This window comes from Heptranchias perlo, chromosome 30 (assembly GCF_035084215.1).
Source record: "Heptranchias perlo isolate sHepPer1 chromosome 30, sHepPer1.hap1, whole genome shotgun sequence".
Lineage (NCBI taxonomy): Eukaryota > Metazoa > Chordata > Chondrichthyes > Hexanchiformes > Hexanchidae > Heptranchias > Heptranchias perlo.
Genome location: NC_090354.1, coordinates 14,548,836 through 14,562,819, shown reverse-complemented (window position 1 = coordinate 14,562,819; position 13,984 = coordinate 14,548,836). Strand labels below are relative to the sequence as shown.

The following is a 13,984-nucleotide window of genomic DNA, read 5'->3' as shown; positions in this document are numbered from 1 at the left end:
CTCACTACTCGGCGCAGGGATATTTCTCCTAGATTCAAACCCAAAGCGTTGAAGAGACGGTCCTGGGCACGTGCTCGTGATTGACAAGGGGACGGACCATAGAGATATCGCCTATCAACTGGAACCGTTCCAACTCTGGGAGGGATTACGAATCCGTGTAGAGGAGAGGCGGGCCTTTCGTTGTCGTTTGTAATTGGGCGGCGGGCCGTTTGCTCGCACTGCTTTGTGGGGGCTGTAGTTTGTAGTTGGGCGGTTTGTGTGACGGGTGCTGAGGGAAAAAACTACAAGTCCAGTAAGGAACTGCGCAAATGGCACATGCGCAGTGGTGGCATCATTGCTTCTATATAAAGGCCATCTCGGGTGACAGCAGCAGCAGTTGAGAGAGGGAATAGAAGCAGGAGGTGTTTAGCAGATTAGCTTTGGTGAGTGACGCTGTGGGCACCTCATTATATTTAAAATAAACAAGCTCATACTTGGCCTGTTGACTCTCGGTCAGGATGAGTGGGCCAGTGATTCCAGCTGGTACAGATAACTTTATAGCCCGGATCGGGCAGGGGGAGCAGAGCCAGGGTTCAGGTGGGCAGCCCCTGATGCTGGCGCATCCGTCTCCAAACACTCGCCCCAGCGTCGTCCAGCAGCAGGAGGCGGTGGATGGGAATCAGGACAGCAGAGGGCGAGCGCCGCTTCGCCAGCAGCAGCAGCAGCGCAGCGAGTGCGTGAGTGACGCTGAGCCTGAACAGCCCAACGCTCAGGCGCAAGGAGGAGGAGGAGGAGGAGGTGGCGGGGGGAAGAAGAAGCACCGGAGGCGCCCGTCCAAAAAGAAGCGGCGCTGGAAGCCCTACTTCAAGCTGTCCTGGGAGGAGAAGAAGAAGCTGGACGAGAGGGAGAGCGTCCGGGCGGCCAAGACCCGGGCTGAGATGTTCGCCAAAGGATTTACAGTGGCCCCGTACAACACCACTCAGTTCCTCATGGAGGAACACAACCAAGAGGAGCCGGATTTGAACACCGGCGTCTGCCCCAAGCGAACCAGTAAATCGGATGACACCAGCGAGGAGGAAGATCTGGAGGAAGAGGAACAGGACAGTGGCAGCGATGGCATGGGAGGGGATGGCAGCGAATTCCTGCAGAAGGACTTTTCCGAAACTTACGAGAAGTACCATGCAGAAAGTCTGCAGAACATGACCAAACAGGAACTGATCAGAGAGTACCTGGAGCTGGAAAAGTGTCTGTCCAGGTTGGAAGAGGAGAACAACCGGCTGCGATGCCGGTTGGAAGGGAAGAAGATATCCAGGAGTGCTGAGGTTATGGAAAACAAAATGAAAGAATTAGAACGAGAGATGGAGAGACTGAGAACCGAAAACCTCCGTCTCCTGAAAGAAAATGAACTATATAAACAGGAAGAGACTGTAGGAAAGTGTTGATTGAAATGTGAACTCTAGGCATTATATAAATCTGTAAATATTTTAGTCTGTACAGATTCTAGATTTGTTTTGGATTGTTTGTTTGGAATTTGCTTTTGTATATTTGAAATGATCTAATTGGTTTATTTTGAAGTTTGATGCGATGAGCCTTTTTCTTTTCCTTACATTTTAAGCATCTGCCTTTGCGGAGATGGAAATAACTTCAACTTGTGTTTTATACAAGTGATCCCCAGCCATCTTTTCCTTCCCTCATATTTGCATATAACCTTGAATCAAAAGTACAGGCAGTAGAGGGAATTATGTATTCTATATAGTTTTTTTAATTGGGTTACATTTTTTGGGTTGGGCTGTCATTACCTTACTTTAAATATATTGATTTTAGGTTTCTTGTCAGTTTATTACAAACTTAGTGAAAATTTGCCAAATGAGTAATGCCTACAGTACATAAAATCCTGCACTGCCTCAACTCTGGAGGAAGCTTGTCCTAGCCATTTGATAATGGCTGCTTTTTTAATGCATGTTTTTCCCCTGCTGCTAAAATCTGAGGACTGTTGATCCCTCTTGCAGGTCAGATATCATTTTACTGCTTCCCTGCTTCAAATATTAATCTAGTTAATGGTTTTAAATCATTTTCTAGTGCCACTCAATCAGTTTTGATCAGTGCATCAACTCAAACTCAGTTAGACAAATCAAATTTAGCTGTGTGCAAGGCCTCACTTACACGAGTTTGAAACCAACTTTTGCTTTTAATGGGGATTTTCTGTGTTGTCTCATTTATATTTCACCTATTCTACATCTATTATATAAAAAAAAATCTTGATGGCCTACCTAGGAAATGTGCAAATGCATAACATAATAGTATGTAGCTTTTGATTTACATTCTATTAATAAAAACATTGCTAACAATTTTTTTTTAAAAGCCTGAATAATTTCCCAAAAGTAAATTTGGAGGCCAATATCAAGATTTTTTTTTTTTGGGGGGGGGGGTGAATTTGTAAAATGTACCTTTTCAATGGTTATATACTCAATTTTAAGAATAAAATTACTATGTCTTTTTTTAAAAAAATGTATCTTGTCCCTTATCTATGAAAGTAGAGAATAAACTTTGGTTCGCTTGGTGAAGTGGTTTTTGGTGCTTGGCATCATGATTTGGAACTCTGGATATCCAAGATATTAAAAATGCCTCCACCCTTGGAGACTGAAGCTTTTTTTTAAAAAAAAAATTGTCACTAGCTCTGGGAAGATGATGCCACTTTAGAACTTGGCTCAGTCTAGATTTGGATATAATTATTTGCAATATGTAGATTGGTAGAAACGTTTCCATTGCCTAATGGATGTAATCGAGCATAGGAAAACTGGTTTGGGGCAAATGTAATTGGACACAACACTGGTGTGAAGGAATGATAGATATGACTTTGGATATGTTCACAAGTGTAGTTGCCTGTTTAAAATAAAGAGCTGGCAAAGATTAATCTTCCCATTTGGGGGAGGGATATTTATTTTGTTCCACTTGCTTCTTGCTAACAAGTGAGCTACTCAAGTCTTAACTGCTGTAAAGTTTGTGCGGTTGGTGCCATATCTCTGCCGTAGTGGCTAAGATTGTGAACTTGGCACTGCAGAGAACAAATTTATCACACGACTGGGTTTTTGCTCTAATATACTGCATGAAATTCATCTAGTCTGAAACAAGTATATTTGAGATCCTTAGATTTGACAAGGCATCTACAAAATGGAGGTGGGGGAAGAAAAGACCATATAATAGTGGGCTTTGGGAGAAGAAGATAGCTTGGAAAGTTCCTTTTATTAAAGGAGTGAGTATTAGATTACTGTAACGTGTCCTAACTTTGGTAGACAATTTAAAAAAAAACATGTCAACCAAACAAATTATGGACAGGTGTTTATCTTGCTATTTGTAAAGGGAACAAAGACACTTTTAATACCGTAAACATTGCTGCTAATCATATTTGTTCATTCAAAGGCCAAAATCTAAGAATTAGCCTCTGTTTTGTGCAGTGATGTTCCCTGAAGTGTAATTGATACTAGAGACAGACACAAGTAGTAGCACTGCCTTGAATAAGTTAAGCAAGTTGTGCCTTTAAGAAATAAAGCCATTGAATATTTGCCAGACTGCACGTAAGTATGTAGTACCTTACTGTGTGTGGAAGATACTAATTTTAATAAAAGTTTTAACTATCATAAAATAGAATAGGCCAGGCAAATATTTGTGGTAATAGTGCTACATCTTCATCCATCCCAATGTGAATAATTTTGCTGAGAATACTCAAATCTTTCTGCGATTCCCTCAGCAGTAGGATGATGGGACTTTGGCATTGGGCACCAGAGACTTCAATATTTCCTGTGGTTGCTAAGGTTTCTTTTGTTGGCAGGCTACTAATTGAGGGATACAGTGAAGAGCTATGCAGAGAATAAGATGGTTGGGAGTATGATGAGATGGAAAAGTCGAGTGCTGAGTGTCTTTCAAAGCTGGCTATGTTAAAAGCTAGAAGCCACTTGTCTTATTTACAACTTACTTTTCCCCCACCCCCTACCCAAGTTACAGCTAATTTGTCCCTCAGTCCCACTGTTTACAGCAGCTAAATTTTGCTATTCAGTTTTGCATGATTGACAGGAGTAAGGATACAAGGGGGCAGATGACTGCTGTTTATTACAATCATAAATATGCTCATGTTTATGATTTAATTGTCAATAGTGAATGGTAGAAATCTTCCCTCAAGGCTGCAGTGCAAGGCCAGCTGTTTTGTTGGGTTCAAGGGTGTGTATTAAAGAATTTGAGGGAACATTCAGTGGAATGCAAAATCTTCCTGGCGTATGTTTCATTTTTTTCCCCCTTGCATTGTTATCCACACATTAGCGCAGGACTAGATACCAAAAGAATGTTGATTTCTTAAATGTACTGGGCAATAATGCGGTTCTTCCCTTTTCTACAGATACAGCCAGTCTATCAGACCTCCAAACTATAAGGTAGGAAATCTTAATTTTTTTTGATGTGGAGATGCCGGTGATGGACTGGGGTTGACAATTGTAAACAATTTTACAACACCAAGTTATAGTCCAGCAATTTTATTTTAAATTCACAAGCTTTCGGAGGCTTCCTCCTTCGTCAGGTGAACGATGTGAAAAAAAAAAAAAATTTTTCACATCGTTCACCTGACGAAGGAGGAAGCCTCCGAAAGCTTGTGAATTTAAAATAAAATTGCTGGACTATAACTTAATTTTTTTTGTTATAGGTCTTTAGATATGTCATAAGTGGCAAACATAAATGTGCAACTACTTTATTATTGTTTTTTTTTAGGACTGTTCTTAATAGTTGGGTTAGGGGAGAATGATGAAAAAATTGGTCACTTTTTTAAAAAGCGAAACAGAATCTTCTGAAAGACATAATCCAGAATGAAGTTAAGACCTAGTGGATTTCTTCATGTGCACTCCCAAACATTTTATTTTTGGATAGGCAGCTTGATTCTTGCAGTTCTTTGGACAAATACCCAGTGATCTGTCAAAACTCCTGACCATCAGGTAAGAAAATTGCAGTTTTATCTTTATTCCTTTTTGCACTTTTCCAGAGAGTGCTCATTTTCTTAGTGCCTTTTTGTTATTGCCAGGTAGAGGATGTTTAACAACAACTTGCATTTTTACAGGGCTTTTAACATAAGAAATGTTACAAGGTGCTTTGCAGAGGAGCGAATAGACACCAAGCAGTGGTAAGAGTCAGAAAAGATTCCAAAGCCACACAAAAAGATGGATTTTGAGATTTTAAAGGCAGGTAGAGAAGCAGGAAGGTGAAGAAATTTAGGGAGGGAGTTCCTGAGAGTAGGACAGAGGCAGTGGAAGGGCTCTGTTACCATTGGCGGAGCTGTCACCATTGGAGGTACACAGGTTGCCAGCCAGAGGCCCAAATGGCACAGGCTAGGATGACAGAAGCTGGATAAGATAAATTTGGCTTTCCCAGTGTTCACCACCTGATGTCAAATGGGCAGTCAGACAAGATAGGTGGTCATAGAATCCAGGGTGGCAGTGGAGTGGTAAAGCTGGGTATTGTCAGCATGTATATGGCAACTGACTCTGTGCCCACAAATAATGTCTCTGAAAAGCAGCATGTAATTGAGGAAAAGGAAGGAAAGGATAGAACTTTGGAAGTGACTGTATGGGGGTGGGATAACTAGCTATTTCTGGAAATGTGGTGACTGTTACTTGAGCTGATAGCAGTTTTTAAGGGAAAGGGAACAATGCCTTTGTTAAGGGAATTGTTTACGATGTTGGTAAGGATTGACAAATGTAAGGAATCTTACAACACCAGGTTATAGTCCAACAGTTTTATTTGAAAATCACAAGCTTTCGGAGGCTTTCTCCTTCGTCAGGTGAAGTGTGGGATTCCTTGAACGTTACCGCATTTATAGTTAGAGAGCAATGCCTGGTGATTGCAGATAATCTTTCCAACTGCCCGTTGTCAAGGCAATCAAAGTGTTCAGACAGAGAGACATTACATACAGGACCACCGAATATACAAACGGCCAGAACAAAAGACAGACAGAGAGAGAGAGAAACATCCGAAAGGAAGAGAAAGAGAGAGAATGACCCGTTGTATTAAAAACAGATAACTTTTTTTCACTGGTGGGGTGACGTGTAGCGTGGCAAAGAGTAGTTGGTGAGGAGGGGACTGCGGGTGCAGGAGGTGAGTTTTGAGGCTTGGGTGAGGAGGGGGGTTGAAGTTGCAGATTGCTGTTAGGGAGGGGGAAAGGACTGGAGTGAGAGAAATAGGGAGAAGGAGGCTAATGCACCTTTGCAGATTGTCTCCATCTTTGAGACTAAGAAATTCATAAGCTCCTTGCACTTAATGGGGGGCAGACCAGGGTTATAATGTCAGCTGACTGATTTCTACTGTAAATTAGACTTGAATAGTACAACATATCTGTACATCTATTGGATAACTAGCAGATCCCATGAGGTATTGCAAGCTAAGTCAGAAGATGCATTGTTTTATAAAGACAGGAGCATGCCACCATGCAATTCACAATAATATTCTGTTAAATGGCTAACTTAGTCTGTCCCTTTAAGATCTCAAAGTCTATTGCGCTAACTTCCTGAAATCAATTAGAGGCCAATTACCCTTATAGACATCTTGGGGTCAATTAGTTACTGGGGAAATTTCTCTGTAGGTTAGAAATGATTGGCTTTCTTTCCCTATTTTTAACATCTTGCATTGTGACACAAATTTGCATGCATGATGTATGAGCCTTAAAAATAAATAAATAAATACACAGACATACTGGCTGCCGGCTCACGGGTGCTGGTCTCCTAGAATCCAACCTATAAAGGTAGTTTGAAACTGCAGGGAGGAGGAAGAAGCAAGTGTTTTTTTAGGATGGTCTATTTGCAGCTTAGGATAGATCAGAGGAATACTTGCTATAGTAAGATAAAATGGAGACAAGAAACAACACAAAGGAGAGAGAGGCTGGAGTGAATACAAGATCACCCATCGGACGTGAAGGAATTCTGATAATAGTCTCCTTGAACTTCAAGCTGTATTACTTTTTTTTTAAAAAACTCCAGCCTGAGTGTTCTTTATATACACTAGTGGAGCTCATGGGGTGGTTTTATTCTGTTTTTGAGTGAGGTTTTTATTCAGAACAAGAGTGCACAGATTCAGGCTTGTGACAGACAAGTTTCAGACAGATGCCAGAAAGTGTCTCTTTAAAGAAAGGGTGATCAACAGCTGGAATGGATTGCTGGGAAGGGTGAAGCCTGGACACTAGACACATTTAAGAAACCACTAGATGCTGTAATGGGAAGATAATAGGGTTGGTACTCTGGAAGGGTGAGATCAAATTGATTTGAGCAGATAGCTCCAATGTATCTAGCACAAATGGCCCTTTCTCTTGTTCCTTTCCCTCCTCCCCCTTACATGTGCATACACACCCCAAGCCAATCCATTCACATCTTCAGTCTTTGCCCTTTCACTTTTTTTTACTTCAACATTGCATCAATAGATATGATATTGGTTAGTGAGTGAGAATTGATCAGAATGGGCATCTTTTTGTTTTGAAAAGTAGAATTTTATTGTTTTTATTTTGCAGACTTATACAAAACAAATCTTGATGCATCTTACAGGGTATAAAACTTCAATAATGAAATAATTGGATACAGTCTAATCAATATTTAATACATATACATAAAATGCATTGCATAAATCAGGAACCAATTTAAATAGCATACTGAGAAGAGGGGGAAAATTGCCCCGGAACCACTCTGGCTGCAAATCACTGTTGCCCCAAAACCTGTGTGATTCCAAAAAAGACTAAGACAACAGCAGCAAAGTGACTCCCCTTTCTAAGTAAAACTGCTGCTTTCCAAATGCTCATCTATTACTAGCCCTCTAATTTATCCCATTCTTCTCCTTCAGTACAGGCAGACTGTAGAAAGTTTGTTTCTAATTCCCTTTGCCTTTTTTCACCTCCATTTTGTGTACCATTCTTCCAGTGGGCGCATGTAAGACAAAGGCACAACCAATTCCTCCTAACAGACAAAGAACATGATAGGAAATCCTTGAGGGCTAATGTTTGCCATTTTGTGTAGTGTTTCTTGAATGGATCCTATGCATCGTGGAACTTGGAATGATTAAGCAAACACACATGCATTAACCTTTCAGAATGTGCATAGCTTTACCATCTATAACTTCTGGTAGAGAAAGTCTGGCATTTTTCAATTAATCTAGACTGCATCCCTGAGTTGCAGTAAATAATTCTTCAGGAATTCCACCCCACTCCCCCACCCCTGGCCCCAAACTGGTGGAAATCCAGTATTTGGCTTTCCATTAAAACTGTTATGGGGATTGAATTATTGCATTTACTATATTTCCAATTTCACAACAAATAAAGTTTGACTCGTTAAGCCCCAACCCCATCAGTGCAATGGAGACATTCCAAAAGGGGAAAATACACAATCCTGTTGGGCACAGTATGGCTGGTAGAGAACACAGCGTTAGATCTTTCTTTGTGAAGTGCAGGCTTATAAAAGAACCAGGATTCAATCTTAAGTTAATGAACTTCCTTAGTAATGTCTTTCAACTGCCTCCCACTTTCCCCTTGTTGCTTCCAGTACATTCTCCAGAGATGGTTCTTGCTTAAAACGGGCTTGCAATGAATCAGAGTTTATCAAAAGGTTTCCCAATGTTCAAGAGCTGTTAATGGTTGTGATTTTCTGAAGGTTTCCCTCAGAATTAACATACTTTTAATCTGCTAACACTGGGGAGGGGAATCTGTCTGTGGAAGTAGAAATCATCTTTAACTGTAGGAAATAACTTAAAAGGCCTTTGCTAAACAAAACTGACAGAAGGTATAGATTCCCATTTTGCTAGAGTAGGATCTGTATCCAACTCCGTTCGATTGGCTGAAGAGTGAGAAATCTTTCTGGGGATGTTAAATCAACACAGCACCTCTTTCCATAACCTCAAGGTATTGGCCATGAACGGGCTGTTCACCTCAAAAATAGGCTGGAGGTCTGAAAGTGGAATATTCCCCTCTATCTCTTCCTCCTCCCCCCAAACAAAAAAAAACTGTCCCTTGAAGTCAGTCATGTGCAGAGATTGCAGCTGTGCAGCCCAACAATCTCATTTAAAATTCAGGAGGCTTCGCCTCCCTTTTCCTGACATAAAATTTATCATACAAGGTTTCCTACTGAAGGAAGAAATTATGTGGTTACTTTTTTTTAAAAATGTGTAAGGAACTCTCTCAGGCAACATATGGAACAGATAGGGCAATGTATTTAATTGTACTTTTTTCTGCCCAAAGATGATGTAACATTCACTGTAACAATCTATGATTCTAAGGCAGGTTACTAAACTTACCCTACGTCAGTGTCCGTTTGCACCCGTACAGCCCCAACAGAGATGGAATAAAATGGACACACATACCTGAGTTTTTGACACTTTCATCTAATGAATGCTGTTCTAATGACTCTAGTAATCTCCTTCAAGGCCATTGTTTCAGTTCTTAACTCCTGATATTTCATCATACTTCCTGAGGAGACTATTGTGCAACGTGGAAAGCTGCCTTACACAGAGCAACATGTTCATGTATAGAGTTATGATTTTCTATGTACCTTGTTATAATCCCCTTCATGTCTCAACTATAACATATTGGCACTACCTGAGATTCAGTTGAGATGGTGAATAAGTGATGAAAGTGGGTAAATATGCCCCTTGACACTATGGGTTGAAAGGGGAAACACAGTTCATTCCAACTTATAAAACTATCACCAAAATGAAATCAACTTCGGGTGGTCAATATTGAAGCCCAATTGCATGCTCCAAAGCCTTCTCTCCATCCACAGAAACAGTCATGGCCTATCCCTACCTAGAACTGAAAGAAAATAATCAAGCCATGAGGAATAATATGATTCAGCAACAATTGGTTTATGGAAAATTAAGTTTTGTAAAAAAAAAAATCTTTAAATGAAGTAGCCTCCTGAAATGGGTGCAAATGTTCATTCTTATATTTGCTCTGGTGCAACTTTTAATGGCATTTACATAGGAACAGGAGTAGGCCATTCAACCCCTTGAGCCTGTGAATCTTAATGAAGAACTGATTTCTAAACTTGTGTAGCCCCTAAAGTCTGGGGATGAACTCCTTGCCTTTGTAATAAAAGTGATACAAGCTGACAACATGCTCTGGTTTGTCAGACTAAGAATAGCCAGAATGCAATTATTTTTTTTAACTCTCCAAATTGCAAGTGATATAAATAGAGTACTGATTGCTTTCCCCATGAAATAGGTTTTCTCATACATTATAGGCCTGTCTGACTATAATTTCTTATGATTTATCAAATCATAATTTGTTTCATGCTTTATTTAAACTTCTAAAAAATGTGTGGTTACTAGCATCATTCATGTTATAAAGTCTGAATCAGTAGCTTGAAACAAAAAAATTTTTTTTAATTCCCCCCCCATGAACAGCTTATTCACTAGACAGGCTGACGGGCACGGTATGTTGGACCATTCCAAGGACTTGCAGGTTATGGGGCTGTAAGAAGGGTCCTCTCTACTCAATGAATTTCCAAATTGTTATTAATTTGATGCTGAGTAGAAGCTAGGCAGTTCTCCATGGAAAGAAAGGAAGGGAGGGAAAATTCATTTGATGAGTCACTTGATAACTCTGGCACGACTAGTGGAAAATTGCTAGAGACCAGTAGAAGGTCACCTGCTTGCCTTCTCAGCCGGGGATTGGGGCATAGATTTGGCAGGCCTAAAGAAGATGAAAAGTCTATAATATACAACACGATGAGGTAGTTTTGTGCCTCTTTCCACCCCCTCCCCCCACATTGATCCAAAAAAAACAACTGGTTATGAAGTACTGTTTAATCTGCTGAAAGGAGTACAGAATGAAAAAACAAGTCTTTTAAATTATATCAAAGAAAGAACTTGCATTTATATAGCACCTTTCATGATCTCAGGATGTCTCAAAGTGCTTTACAGCCAATGAAGTACTTTTGAAGTGTAGTCACTCAAGTGTCTATTGTTAGTCACGCTTCTGAGCCTATGAGAGAAATGTGTTAAATATGCAATTTAAAAATACATGTATATAAAAATCTAACTGAGATGGGCTACCTGGTGGTATGGGAATTGGTGTGCCAATATGTTGTTCAACGGGGTGAGGGGGCATGGGGCCACCAGTGAGATTCTCCACGTGGTGATTTCTCAAACTTAACTAAACCATATGCCAACAACAGAGGGAAGATGAGGTTTTTTTTTTCCACAGAGGAAAGTAAATTCGAAGCATGAGGTAACCTAGGAATTTTCTGAACTTTCTACCCAGTGGCTCAAAACCAACGTAGGAAAAGGCCTGGAAGAAACCTTCCTGGCCTAGTCGTGCTTAAGAAATAATGCTGGGGTGTCTAACCAGGGGTAAATGTGAACTAATATATTTTTTAAAAGTGCTAAGTGTTCTTCAAAGGAAAGCATTTGAAACATAGAAATATACTGTCTGAAATCAAAAGGGCATGTTTATATCCTGTCATTCATTGCATTTGACACCACTAGAATTTCAGCACTAATAAACCCCATAGCATCCTGATTGCTGCAAAGCAGAGCTGCTTGCCCAGGAGGAATGAGTTCCAATCCAACATTTTATTGTTTGTACTTTATTGTCTCCGGGTCAATTTTGCTCATTCTCAGTTGGCTTGTTAAACAACATATGTGAGGCCTCCAACTCAACAAAACCGTGGACATATCAGATGTAGAAGGAAGTGTTATCAAGGAAGGGAAGAACTAGAAGGGCGAAGGTTTTTGGATGCAAATATTCATGAAGCGTGTTGGTGTTAATCATGGATGGCATTGATTATACTCAGTCACATGCTGCACAGCTATACATTGCAATTTGCAAGTTGAAAGTTTTAAATTTTTGGATGGTGCATCATTTTATTGTCAACTGTAATTGTAATTGCAGGAACTGTCATTTAACTGCATGCACCAGCATTTGTCAGTAAAACGTACATGCACACATGGTGTAAATTCTTATGGCAATGGTTCAATCTTGAGGATTGTGGTGAGTTAACTAATAATCCCAATGGACCGTAGCATCACTGGGCTCAGTCAGAGTTCCTGATCACTATACAGTGACCCTTTCTGGAAAGTACATGTGTGGATAGGGTCATGCACAGCTGTGAATACTCCAAACTGTGAATAACTTATTGTCCAGGAGCACACTTGAATGGCCACTTGGAAGCATGCTGGAATATGTGGATCTGTATGTGCACAAGTGTCTCTGCCGTCAGGAAATAAATTAAGAAATCTGTGAGTGGGGAGAAAAATGCATTACTAAGTTATACATTTATAATGAACTTTGACTTCTTCAATCAGTGAATTTGGAACAATGGATCCGATTCATCTGCATGAGTATGCCCTCTCAGTATTAATCTACTACTCTGAGTAAAGGTTTCAGATTTCAATTTTAGTTGTGTAGTTTCTCTATCAGCTGAAAACATACCAACAGATTCTGGAGGTTAAAGATTTTTTTCTAGCAACGAGAAAAAAAAAATCAGACAAGTATTTTAAAAATAGAGTTGGAAACACAAACTTATTTTCAATTGAAAACTGCTTTCCTGCTATTTGAAACTACTTCTTGGCCAGGCTTTTCCGCAGGGGGAGGGGGAAACTAAATCTTCCTAGAGCTGGTGTCTGGTTATAGAGGCATACTTTTCAGTTGGTGTATGGTGCAAGATGAACATAAAATATATATTTTTTAAAAAGACTAGGAAAATAATTTACCAAAAAAAGTTTATTAGGACTACCATGGACTAAAGAATGTTAAATTTGATCATTATTTTTCCCATCCAGTTTTTAAGAAATGCGTTTGTTTTTTTTGAATTTTGTTCTTTTTATATTTCCTCCATCTTTTATTGCCGTGGGAATAGGAAGATCTAAGAGGCTCTCTACAGGCCTGTGACAGTGCCACCCTGTAACCTGTTGCTCATGGAGTATAAAAATGGCTCAGACTGGAGCATCCCCCATTTTCTCAATGTTTCACATGTTCAGTGCCTCACTGTCCCCTTTTTTCCTTTTGTTAATTCTCTGTCCTGACTGCTCACTCCCCTCAATTCTTTATTAAAGAATCAATGGGTCACAGTCTTCTTTGTGAATCCCAATTCCAGTGCCCTGTTAAGGATGAAAATGGACACTGTTATCCTCTTCTGCACGGTAATGCTATTTATGATCTCTTCCCCTGTATCTGGTACTCAGCAACAACTGAATGTTTACATGAATCCTTGATGCAAATATGAGGCTTGTCTGATGCTGGGCCAATTCTGACAGTTTTCACAACTGCCGTTACAGGTAACCTTTTAATGTTAACGTTCCTGAGGAACTGGGCTTTAAGAAGGTATGGTTGCTGCACTGCCACTGCTGGAAGCAGATGGGGAAGTTGAGTATTTATGACAAAGTCCAGAAGATTCTGTGGAGAGGTGGAAGGGGAAGTGCTGTTGCAGTTGTGAACTTGTATCATAATTATTAAATACGCTGTTTTACATAAATAACTGTTTGGAGCTTTGTTGGAGAAGCTGAAAACCCTCTTACCCATGTACTTATGTGGATCCTCACACTACCTTGTCATCTGTGTTGTTACAGCAAGCAGCTACCCCATATCTTAGGTTTGCCAAATCTGGTTGGATGTATTCCTGGAGGTTTCATCACATGATTTCTAGCCTCCAACCATCCTGCCCAGTCAAACAGCCATTTTTCCCATCTCCAATATTTTTTATAACTAATAAAAATGTTCAAAGAAAATGAAAAAAACCCACACTTTTTTAATGTTGCCATGGTTCTTCTCCTGAGTTGCTCACAGCAGTGTCTAGAAGATTAATTTTTAATTCTTGGAGACTCCAGGATGATCCTGGAAGGTTGGCAACTCTAATACAGCTTCAAAGACTATCTGGCACCTTCCTTATATAGGAGGCTACAGTGAGAATGCACAATAGCCTTAGTACAGAATGAATTAAGTCAAACCTTTGTGATCATAATGGGCGTGATTACTTTGGCTGCTTTAGAGAGAGTACTT

At 40.1% G+C, this 13,984-nt stretch overlaps 1 protein-coding gene and 1 long non-coding RNA gene across 2 annotated transcripts; both read left to right on the top strand.

The window, feature by feature from the left end:
• The first annotated feature begins 384 nt into the window (after positions 1-384).
• Positions 385-2,442, top strand: LOC137300147 (protein HEXIM1-like). Its single transcript, XM_067969231.1, has one exon. It carries the CDS (start codon positions 498-500, stop codon positions 1,419-1,421), a length of 924 nt encoding a protein of 307 aa, XP_067825332.1. The 5' UTR covers positions 385-497; the 3' UTR covers positions 1,422-2,442.
• Positions 2,443-4,368: 1,926 nt separating this feature from the next.
• On the top strand, positions 4,369-13,446 carry LOC137300146 (uncharacterized). Its single transcript, XR_010958033.1, has 3 exons — positions 4,369-4,403; positions 4,891-4,955; positions 13,264-13,446. It is a non-coding gene; the product is annotated as an uncharacterized lncRNA (long non-coding RNA).
• The last annotated feature ends 538 nt before the right edge of the window (positions 13,447-13,984 follow it).

What these genes read in the sequence shown, in the direction of transcription:
- LOC137300147 (XM_067969231.1), top strand. Translation starts at nt 498, where the DNA reads ATGAGTGGGCCAGTGATTCCAGCTGGTACAGATAACTTTATAGCCCGG.